The sequence below is a fragment of the Pseudorasbora parva genome, chromosome 2 (assembly GCF_024679245.1).
Source record: "Pseudorasbora parva isolate DD20220531a chromosome 2, ASM2467924v1, whole genome shotgun sequence".
NCBI lineage: Eukaryota > Metazoa > Chordata > Actinopteri > Cypriniformes > Gobionidae > Pseudorasbora > Pseudorasbora parva.
Window position 1 is genome coordinate 1109560 of NC_090173.1, and position 12663 is coordinate 1122222.

The window sequence follows — 12663 nt, forward strand, 5'->3', positions numbered from 1 at the left end:
TATCCTAATGTCAAAGATGAATTAATGATATTAAGCAGAGGATCTATGACCTCTGGAAATATCTCTTTTAATAGCCTAGTCGGTATAGGGTCAAGCATACATGTTGTTGATTTTGATGATTTTACAAGTTTAGCCAATTCTTCTCCTCCTATAGTAGTGAATGAGTGTAATTTTTCCTCAGTGACCCTACAATGCTCTGTCTGAAGTGATACTGTAATAGACGGCTGCATGGTTATAATTTTATTCCTAATATTATCAATCTTACTAGTAAAGAAGTTCATAAAGTCATTACTGCTGTGTTGTTTACAAACATCAGAAGCTGAAGCTTTATTTTTTGATAATTTAGCCACTGTATCGAATAAATACTTAGGGTTGTGTTTGTTTTCTTCTAAAAGAGTTGAGAAATAAGCAGATCTAGCAGTTTTTATGGCCTTTCTGTATGCAATCATGCTCTCTTTCCACAAATTGCGAAAAACCTCTAGTTTTGTTTTCTTCCAGCTGCGCTCCATTTTTCTGGCTGCTGTTTTAAGGGCCCGAGTGTGCTCGTTGTACCACGGCGTTGGATTATTTGCTTTAATCTTCTTTAAGCGCCGGGGAGCAACTATATCTAAAGTGCTAGTAAAGAGAGAGTCAATAGTTTCTGTTGCAGCATCAAGTTCCTCTTGGCTATCTGTAATGCTGAGGAGATGGAACTGATGAGGAAGATTATGTACAAAGCAATCTTTAGTCGCAGCGGTTATCGTCCTGCCATATTTGAAGCAAGGGGATGGCTTTGCAGCCTTAGGTAAATTAAGTATACACGATATTAGGTAATGATCTGAGATGTCATCGCTCTGCTGCAGAATTTTAACAGTATCAACATTTATTCCATGTGACATTATTAGATCTAAAGTATGATTAAGGCTATGAGTGGGTCCTGATACGTGTTGTCTAACTCCAATAGAGTTTAGAATGTCTTCTTCAAAGGAATTATATTTGAAACTAGACTTCTGAGTAATACTGAAAATATTATTATAAATTACAGCAACACCTCCCCCTTTACCTTTCAGACGTGGCTCATGTTTGTAACAATAATCTCGGGGGGTGCACTCATTTAAAGTAATGTAATCGTCAGGTTTTAGCCAGGTTTCTGTCAAACACAGCACATCTAAGTTATGATCTATAATCATATCATTGACAACAAGCGTTTTTGGCGAAAGGGATCGAATATTCAGCAACCCAAGCTTTATCAATTGTTCATCCGTATTATATCTGTTGTTTATTTGTTGGACATCAATTAAATTTTTACTGTTGAATGGTTTTGATGGTTTTTTATATTTACTAATTCGGGGAACAGACACAGTCTCTATATGATAATATCTAGGTGAAAGAGTCTCTATGTGCTGGGATTTAGCTGACTTTGGTGACGTGAGACAGCTAGCCTGGGCCCCAGTGAGTCAAGGTTTAGCTCTAAGACTATGTGCCAAATTACTAGAGAGAAGAGCAGCACCAGCCCAGGAGGGATGAATGCCGTCTATCTTCAACAGGTCAGGTCTGCCCCAATTTTTTTTCCAATTGTCTATGAACCCTATGTTATTTTGCAGACACCACTTAGACAACCAGCCATTGAGTGATGATAATCTGCTAACTATTTCATCACTCCTTTTCGCAGGGAGAGGACCAGAGAAAACTACGGCTTTTGACATCGTACTTGCGAGTTTACACACCTCTTTAATGTTAATTTTGGTGATCTCCGACTGGCGAAGTCGAACATCATTAGTGCCAACGTGAATAATAATCTTAGAGAATTTACGATTAGCTTTAGCCAGCACTTTTAAATTTGCTTTGATGTCAGGCGCTCTGGCTCCCGGTAAACATGTGACTATGGTGGCTGGTGTCTCTATTTTCACGTTCCGTGTAATAGAATCGCCAATAACTAGGGCACTTTCAACAGGATCCTCAGTGGGTGCGTCACTGAGTGGGGAGAACCTGTTTGATGTTCTAATCGGAACGGAAGAGTGGTTTTTTGATCCGCGACTATGCTTTCTCATCGTCACCCAGCCCTGCTGCGCGGGCTCAGCCGGAACCAAACAATGAGTGTTCACTAAGCTAGTCGCATCCAAAGCAGTATCTAAAGCTGTTACATTCTCACTACTCTCACATAAAGCTAGGATGCGTGTCTCTAAATCTGAAATCTTCTCCGTCAGCCTGATTAATTCCTTACATTTATCACATGTAAAGCCCTGTTCGCCAACGGAGATAGATATGCTAAACATGTAGCATGCAGTGCAAGTGACAATGACAGGAGAAGAAGACATGGCTTACCGTATTTGTTGATGAATCCAAAACTTACCACAGTTGTTTGATGGAGTCTATTTAATAATCCAACTCACCACAGTTGTCTAAAGAACTCAGAAAACAGGAGACCCGGATGCTGGGATGGAAAGCTACTAGGCTAGCGAAAAGCTAACGTGTGGTAGTGATTTAGATTAAAAGCTAGTAATGTCAAATTTAAATTGATAGGCTATATTAAACACTATATGGTGATGAGTAAGTTATATTTAGCAGTGTAAATTACAAAGAAAATATATCAAATAGAGATTCAAACACAGCTATACAGAGCTACAAACACGGTGGTGGCAGCAGCAGCAGGCAGACAGACAGGAGCAATTGATCAGGAACCATCGATGAGTGCTCCGGGGCTACAGCTGGGCAGGACGGCTTCCATTCTGTGCTGGTAGCACAGCATTTTGCAGTCATTTCACATAGCAAGAAAATCTCTCATGTAATACAAGTGAACCATATCGAAAGGGAATGCTCCGGTTACTGGCGTAACCTCAGTTCCCTGAGATAACAGGAATGTGCATTTCGTATCATGCCGTGCTACTGCGTATATGCGCGAGTCAACACTGCCGTGAGGACTAGATGGGCATTTCAGTGCGCTTTATAGGCAGTCGGTCATTTGTCTTTGAAAGGCAATTTTTCTGTGACATTCACAGATGTGAAACAATCAGGCTTCAGTTCTGAGGAGCACCATAGTGCAAGAGAGAGAAAATGTCTCACACAATGCTTGTTCAGACCGGAGTGTTTTATCTTAACTAAATACCATGTAAGTTGTATTTTCTCTGATTAACAAGAAGCTCTCACCCATCCACTGAGGATGCTGGGTGGCCTATAAATATGTGACTGTGACTTCCCTTTCTTGTCTCATCTTGTACTGCAGATTATGTCTGTATGTCAGAGGGAACTTATAGCAAGAATGAAGACTTTTAAAGCTTGTTTTTCTAAATCAGCCTCATCATAACTTTAACACACTTCAGCTTCACTCACAGCCTGGGTACATGATCACAGTTATTGAGTTAAGGCTTGTAAATGCAATTTTTAAATGCAAACAGATTTAGCCAAAATGTGGACATGCCAGTGTTTAAATTCAGCTTATTAAAGAAGCAACACTTATTCTACTGTTAACTGAAAAGATGAATGTCATAGAGCATCTCACTTTAAGAAAGAAGTGGAAGTGCCACCAGAAAGATTGAGAATCCACAGCCATTATCAGTTTAAACTGGTTCAGAGATGATCACTGCTCTCTGTGGTCAAAATAACTGAATTCTCACCTCAGCAGAAACTTGTTTCCTCAACAGTAAGATCACAGCTCTGAAACCACTAGAACTGACACAGTTAACACATACTAACCTCCTACAGAATCTGTGTTTGTAGGACTTAATAGTGATCATAGAATAGTCCTTTGTAGATCCATTTATACGCTCTTTTATGCTCAGACAATGATTCACATCTTTTTGTTTTTGTGCAGTTTCTACATGATGAAATGCTTTCTGTTCTGGAAATACACTTTTAAAAATTAATTTCCTCATACAGTTTATCCTGGCTCTCAGTTTTGGCATTTGTGGTTAAACCTTTTGGGGCTCAAGATAAAGAAAAGTCTTTCAGGTTTTTAAAGTTAAATCAGTAGTGCTTGAGAAACACATCCCTGCTGCAGTCAGAGCATCTGTAAAGTTAATAAAGGAGCCTGGATCTGGATCTATATTCCCTCCCTATTCTAGCTTATGCTACTCACTAGCTTAGCCTCTTCGTGACAGATCACTTCCTGTATTTCTCAGTTTTAAAGGCTTATTTATACTTTTATGTTGGACCTACGCCGTATGCTCTACGCAGCAAGTTCTTCTGCGTCGTTGTCCGCGTCAATATGCAATTACACATGCAGACCGCTAGTGGGCAGTGTCCACAGGCATGTTGATGGGAACCCCTAGTCTTAAGCAAGCCTGCAGTATCCCTCTCAGAAACTGAAGCTTTCGCGCCTCGATCGCCCCCCGGTGGCCGGTCCCAGTATAGCCACCCCTCCGTGTTTTCTAATGGACGCGAGGCAAACTGAACAATAAAATTGCACTTCAAATATTTTTTCCCCCAAAGTTAGTTTACATCATTGAAGGCAGTTACCATCACAATGATTTCATTTCAAGTGTTCGTTTTTAAAATAAGTTTAGTTTTAGTTAGTTATTTGATGCAAAAAAAAAAAAAAACTGATTGACAGCTGAGATCGATGTCTTCTCTGAGTGAAGTCGTCACTGAGGCACTAACAGACTTTTTGGGGATTTTAGGGAGCAGATTGGAGCTTTAGCTTTAATTTCTACATTTCCATAACTGTTTATTTCACACCAACATAATTAATTGTTCTGCATCTGTGAGAGTGTGGGCGGGCTTTTGATATCGCGACTGTACTTCCTGCTCTACTTCCTGCGCTCTACTGCGCAACTCTGTTCCCAAAATCGCTACTGTGCAGAATTCGGCCCCAAGATGTCAGCGCCGTGCAGGCGGCCTGAAAGCTTCAAATCTGGCAAGCAGTTTAAATTCAGCTTATTATAGAAGCAAAACGTATTCTACTGTTAACTGAAAAGATGAATGTCATGCAGAATCTCACATAAAGAAAGAAGAGGAAGTGCCACCAGAAAGATTGAGAATCCACAGCCATTATTATTTTAAACTGGTTCAGACATGATCACTGCTCTCTGTGGTCAAAAGCCAAAAAGCCCCCACATCACACCTCTCTTTATCTCTCTGCTCTGGCTACCTCTTGCTGCTCACATCGAGTTCAAGGCGCTTTTGATATGGTGACTGTACTTCCTCCTCTACTTCCTGCTCTCTACTGTGCAGGCTCGGCTCCAAGATGTCAGCGCTGTGCAGGCCGCCTGAAAGCTTCAAATCTGGCAAGCGGAAACGGATGGGATGATGTCCAGTCGTCCATATTTTTTTACAGTCTATGGTCTCAAGGCACAGAAGAAGTGACTTGTTTTCACTGTCATTGCATGCACCTGAAGTATCAGCAGTGATGGCAGCTTTTCTTGCACCTTGAGTTGTTGTATGTAATACAAATGAAGCATCTCTAGTTGATTAGTAGAGTAACATAAGAGGTAATCTGGCAAATTATCACATTTTTTGTTTCTCTTTCTATGCCTTGTCTCTTTGTATTCGCATGAAATGAGCTGTAGTACTGATGACATTACCTGATATTACCAATACTGATGATATTACCAGATATTACCAATACTGATGATATTACCGAGCTAAAAACTCATTCATTCCAATGGCAATAACACAATCGAATAAGGTATGGGGGAGGAGTTTGACTGGAGAACATATGTGAAAGTTTTTTTTTATTTTTTTATTTATTTTTATTTATTATATTGTGCATGTGGATAACGTTTGTATTGTGGATTGTGTTAATATGTCTGTACTGCATAACAAATTGCCTCTCTGAGGACATTAAAGTTTTCTAAGTCTAAGTCTAAATTACCTGATATTACCAATACTGATGATATTACCTGTATTACCAATACTGATGATATTACCAGATATTACCAATACTGATGATATTACCAGATATTACCAATACTGATGATATTACCAGATATTACCAATACTGATGACATTACCAGATATTACCAATACTGATGACATTACCAGATATTACCAATACTGATGATATTACCAGATATTACCAATACTGATATTACCAGATATTACCAATACTGATGATATTACCAGATATTACCAATACTGATGATATTACCAGATATTACAATACTGATGATATTACCAGATATTACCAATACTGATGATATTACCAGATATTACCAATACTGATGATATTACCTGTATTACCAATACTGATGATATTACCAGATATTACCAATACTGATATTACCAGATATTACCAATACTGATGATATTATTAGATATTACCAATACTGATGACATTATCAGACATCACCAATACTGATGATATTACCAGATATTACCAATACTGATGATATTACCAGATATTACCAATACTGATGATATTACCTGTATTATGTAATGATACTGATGATATTACCAGATATTACCAATACTGATGATTCGCGCCTCGATCGCCCCCCGGTGGCCGGTCCCAGTATAGCCACCCCTCCGTGTTTTCTAATGGACGCGAGGCAAACTGAACAATAAAATTGCACTTCAAATATTTTTTCCCCCAAAGTTAGTTTACATCATTGAAGGCAGTTACCATCACAATGATTTCATTTCAAGTGTTCGTTTTTAAAATAAGTTTAGTTTTAGTTAGTTATTTGATGCAAAAAAAAAAAAAAACTGATTGACAGCTGAGATCGATGTCTTCTCTGAGTGAAGTCGTCACTGAGGCACTAACAGACTTTTTGGGGATTTTAGGGAGCAGATTGGAGCTTTAGCTTTAATTTCTACATTTCCATAACTGTTTATTTCACACCAACATAATTAATTGTTCTGCATCTGTGAGAGTGTGGGCGGGCTTTTGATATCGCGACTGTACTTCCTGCTCTACTTCCTGCGCTCTACTGCGCAACTCTGTTCCCAAAATCGCTACTGTGCAGAATTCGGCCCCAAGATGTCAGCGCCGTGCAGGCGGCCTGAAAGCTTCAAATCTGGCAAGCAGTTTAAATTCAGCTTATTATAGAAGCAAAACGTATTCTACTGTTAACTGAAAAGATGAATGTCATGCAGAATCTCACATAAAGAAAGAAGAGGAAGTGCCACCAGAAAGATTGAGAATCCACAGCCATTATTATTTTAAACTGGTTCAGACATGATCACTGCTCTCTGTGGTCAAAAGCCAAAAAGCCCCCACATCACACCTCTCTTTATCTCTCTGCTCTGGCTACCTCTTGCTGCTCACATCGAGTTCAAGGCGCTTTTGATATGGTGACTGTACTTCCTCCTCTACTTCCTGCTCTCTACTGTGCAGGCTCGGCTCCAAGATGTTAGCGCTGTGCAGGCCGCCTGAAAGCTTCAAATCTGGCAAGCGGAAACGGATGGGATGATGTCCAGTCGTCCATATTTTTTTACAGTCTATGGTCTCAAGGCACAGAAGAAGTGACTTGTTTTCACTGTCATTGCATGCACCTGAAGTATCAGCAGTGATGGCAGCTTTTCTTGCACCTTAAGTTGTTGTATGTAATACAAATGAAGCATCTCTAGTTGATTAGTAGAGTAACATAAGAGGTAATCTGGCAAATTATCACATTTTTTGTTTCTCTTTCTATGCCTTGTCTCTTTGTATGAGTCTCTTTGTGTGAACACGGTGGGGCGGCAGTGGCTCAGTGGTTCATGTAGGTTGTCTACAAACCGAAAGGTTGGTGGTTCAATCCCCGGTTCCACCTGACCAAGTGTCGAAGTGTCCATGAGCAAGACACCTGACCCCAGCTGCTCCCGACGAGCTGGATGGCGCCTTACATGGCTGACATCGCTGTCGGTGTATGAATGGGTGAATGTGAGGCAAAAATGTAAAGCGCTTTGGATAAAAGCGCTATATAAATAAATGCAGTCCATGTATTCGCATGAAATGAGCTGTAGTACTGATGATATTACCTGATATTACCAATACTGATGATATTATTAGATATTACCAATACTGATGACATTACCAGACATCACCAATACTGATGATATTACCTGATATTACCAATACTGATGATATTACCAGATATTACCAATACTGATGATATTACCGAGCTAAAAACTCATTCATTCCAATGGCAATAACACAATCGAATAAGGTATGGGGGAGGAGTTTGACTGGAGAACATTTGTGAAAGTTTTTTTTTATTTTTTTATTTATTTTTATTTATTATATTGTGCATGTGGATAACGTTTGTATTGTGGATTGTGTTAATATGTCTGTACTGCATAACAAATTGCCTCTCTGAGGACATTAAAATTTTCTAATGCCGCGTTTCGACCGCAGGAACTTTACCCCGGAACCAGGAACTTTGGGGTTGTAGTAGGTGTGTTTCGACCGCAGGAACTAGGGTGAAAATGAAGTTCCGGGTAAATATTTACCCCTCAAAACGGCCCTGCTCGCGAGGTGGTACTTTTGCAAAGTTCGGGAACTTTGGGGGGTGGGACTTGGGCGCTGAACATGCTGATTGGTTGAGCTCACGCAGCATTATATGGCAAGCACCATTTTTAAATGTCTTTTGTGAACACGGTGTCATCTGCGTTCAGTGAATATTTTGTTTGCAACAATGGAGTTCAATAAAAAATACGACCGCTGGACCGACAATGAGGTGCAGGCTTTATTGAGCGTGTATGCGGAGGAGGACATCCAGCGGGAACTGGAAACGGCGACACGGAATGAAAAGGTGTATCTGAAGATATCGAGTCGGTTATGTGAGCTGGGCATTGTTCACACTGGAAAACAGTGCAGAGAAAAGTTTAAAAAATTAAGACAGGATTACAAGAAATTAAAGGACCATAACAACCGGAGCGGTTCCGATCGGCGTACCAACAAGTGGTATGAACGCCTGGACGCGTTGTTGGGACACAGGCCGGCTTTTTCTGGTGCAGCCGTAACAAAAGACTCGGCTACTGCGTTGTTGGAAACCATCCAGGAATCCGAGGACCAGTGGGTTGAAGGTAAATATCAGATATTTATATCATCTATTAAACTCGTTGCAGTGTTTAAACACGTTGCAGTAACTGTATTGTAACTTTTTTCAGACGTAACGAGTGGCCCTAGTGAATTGCAGGCAACAGAGACCAGCGTGTTTTCCCCGGCTATCACCAGTAGCCCTCGTCCCATGTCTCCTGCCGAAACGCACACACGTCGAGGTAAAAAGCTGACAAAAATATACAACGTATTTAAAAACTGACCTGTTACTGTTTTGTAGTCCTTAATGGTATATAGTCGTTGCGTTGTTTTTGATTGTAAACTAAAAAACTGCCCATGATGAAAAACGTGCCCAGCTTGCACATTTTTAAGTATATACTTTATCAGTGTGTTTCTTTGGAAAACTTTTACTTCACTACATTCCAAAGCATAATATATAATGTCATACTTTTTACTGCAGTACATTTCATAAATAACAGTGGTTGGTTTTTTTTACCTTTAACTCTTTATTGTATTAAACATAGTACTTTCTTACTTGTACCCTAGTAAAGAACACCGCTAAAGTACATATACTTGAAAAATAAAATTACTTGGAAAGTAAAAATACTCCAATACTGTCTGCTTCTGTTCAAATGAAGATTTTGTAGTGGAAACACTGCAAATAATGAATTGATGGTTTCTAGTGTTTCATGGTTTGCTTGTGTATTTATTGCTATGTGTTTCTGTACACTTGTTCTATTTAGGGAAAAGGAAAAGGGATTCTGACTTTTTTGATGCACTGAGGGACATGGAGGATGCTAACCGGGCCGTCCTGCAGCGTGGACAAGAACAGCGTGACCAATATATGCAGCTGTTACTTGAGAGCCAGGCTGAGGAGAGAGAGATGAGGAGGCAAGAGTTGGCATTCCTGCAGTCGGAGGCAGAAGAAAGCAGACAGCAACAGAGGGACTTTCAGGCCGGGTTTCTGTCAGTTCTTGGACAGTTTGTTCAGTCTTTCAAGAAGTAGCTCCATCAACCAGCCACTTTTTACATCCGATTTTACACCCACCATCTCTGATTGCACTTTAAAACGCTATTTTCTATATTGTATGATTGTCTCACTTAAATACACTTATTTCATATTGTTCCTTCTGCATTTGTATTTTATTTCTGTAGTAATTTTTTGTCTTTGCACACTTATTGTATTTCAAATTTGGAAGATCTAATTTGTGTAAAATAAAGTCGCATTTGTGTAAAATGTCATATTCCTGACAGTGTCTCTTCATTTTCATGATAATTTTAGCACTGATGTTAATGTTCTAAGTGCTGGTTTAGAAGTTAACCTCCACCACACTTTATATGCTATATATAGTATATGCTACAATATGTAGAACAACATGTATAAAGACACATACTGTTTGTTACCATGTTCTAATTTTATTTATAATGCAGGAAATAGTGCCTGGCTATTTTTCCATTTTAAACCACAATAAGCGTAACCCCTTACCTGTCATCTTCCGATACGATATTCAGAGTATACACATAACCAATATATATTTTGAAAGCCAACACTTGAGAGTTTACAGCTGAATACTCAGAATTACTCAGAGAGCTATTAATATAGATATATAGTCTGAAACAAAAATATTTCAAATATTTTTCTTCATGTATAAAAATATTATGTGAATGTAGTATAAGGACTTATAACTGCAACTAAATTGAAGGTACGTGTGTTCATGCTTTATTTAAAATCTGAGGCTATGATTTTTTATGAAACATTTTCTAAGACCATGTCTTTTTAGATGTCTTTTGTCAAATAAGTTTGTTGACCAGAAGACACGTTTACACTCTTTTGTCTAATGTCTGGTGAGGAGAACAGCTCAATTAATGCAACATTGTGCTCACTAAAGCGATCGTTTCACACTTGAATGTCTGAGGTGTAATCCTCAGTATTGTTTTGTTATGAATCTTTTGTTTTGTAACAGCCATTATTCAAATCCATTATAACATGTATGCCTGCCTAAATGGCCCATTATCAGCACAATATTTTATTTAGTAAGCTACAATTATCTAGAGTCTTTCTAAAAGAAACCAAATATAGCCGTATATGATCTTTGAATCTTATGGAGGTAATGTTAAAACCGGGTGAAAATGCACATTAAAATATGCAAAGTGTAGTAAATGTGTTTAACAATCTGATATGCACTAATGGCCTTTTGCGTTAATGACAAAGCCATGTAAAAAGAAATGCTAAAAATACAACGTGGCTTTATTATATAAAAATGTGTAATGTATTTGAAAATATTTATATAATATAAATCTAGAAATCTAAATGTGATACCTTGGTTTTGTGTGTTGTCACAAGGACATTTTCATTTTCACAAGGTCACAATCATTTTAAAAGCATAAATGCTGTCTCTGCCCAAATGGGGGGTGACTGTTAACAGAACAATAATGGAAAAACAAACCATGATGCAGCAGTAAAACATTTATTAAAATAAAGTGGTACACCTTAAACAATGCTTAACAGGTGTATACAGCATAGAAAAAGTTAATTGCAGCCTTTAAAAGTTATTTTTCCAATCAAAAAAAAACCTGTTCATTCCTAGCGTTACTACATTGTGGTCAAAAACTTCATTAGGCCTGTACGTGCGTCAAGACCCTCAGCTTCTACAGTGGATGACAGTGCTCCGTCAGGGTGGTTTAAAGTACTTGTAACCCATTCTTCTCTGAACTCGTCACCATTCATTTCGCAGAGGTTATGCAGAACACAACATGCTATCACCAGGGACTTGACCTTGTGTGTACTGCAGTCATTTCGTTTTAGCAATGCCCTCCATCTGCCCTTTAGTCTGCCAAAAGCATTTTCAACCACCACCCTGGCTCTGCTTGTTTTCTGATTGTACACAAGCTGTTGGGGTGTCAGTCGTCCGTTGTCCGTAAAAGGTTTCATCAGCCAGCTCTTTAAAGGATAGGCTGCATCACCAAGGACATAGTACCCCACATCATGTCCAAAAATGTTCTGTGTTACATCTGGTAGTAGCAAACCCCTGTCCACTAGGTCCCACAAGCCTGACAAACGCAGCACTCTGGCATCATGCAGGCTCCCCGGCGCTCCAACAAAAACATTCCAAAAGAGACCCCTTCCATCCACAACAGCCTGCAGGATGATCGAATGCCAGCCCTTTCTGTTGAAGTACTCTGTGTGGTACTCCTCCGGTCCAAGAATGGGGATGTGTGACCCATCTATTGCACCTACACACTGTGGCAACCCCCATCTGCGCTCAAAATACGTAGCCATTTCTTTAAGCTTTTCGGTGTTTGGTAACTGAATAACTTCTTGCATGAGTACCTTCTCAACAGATGAGCAGAAGTCGTGTACACAGTGACACACAGTAGCAATGCCAACTCCAAATAAATGAGAAATGCTTCTGTACTCTGAGTTGGTTGCAAGTTTCCACAGTGCAATAGCAATTCTTTTTTGAATGGGTACACACTGTCGGTAGTTTGTGTCATGTCTCTCCAGTTGAGGTTGCAATCGACGACACAGGTACAGAAAAGTATCCTTAGACATCCGGAAATTCTTTATCCACTGGGCTTCTGTGAAAGTTGGAACCACGCTGTCCCACCATTCCGTTGTTCTATTGTGTACCCAAACCGATGAGGAAACACGACGCATTCGATTGTACTCGCATATCTAAAACACACAACGGTGGCAAAATAAGTTGATGCAATTTATAATAACATTTTTCACAACCCTGGTTAAAATTTTGTTGTATTTTAGTTTC

At 39.3% G+C, this 12663-nt stretch overlaps 1 protein-coding gene across 1 annotated transcript; it reads right to left on the bottom strand.

Annotated features, from left to right (window-relative positions):
- Positions 1-11489: 11489 nt before the first annotated feature.
- Positions 11490-12449, bottom strand: LOC137089770 (uncharacterized). The gene has a single exon (XM_067453342.1). It carries the CDS (start codon positions 12447-12449, stop codon positions 11490-11492), a length of 960 nt encoding a protein of 319 aa, XP_067309443.1.
- Positions 12450-12663: the final 214 nt, after the last annotated feature.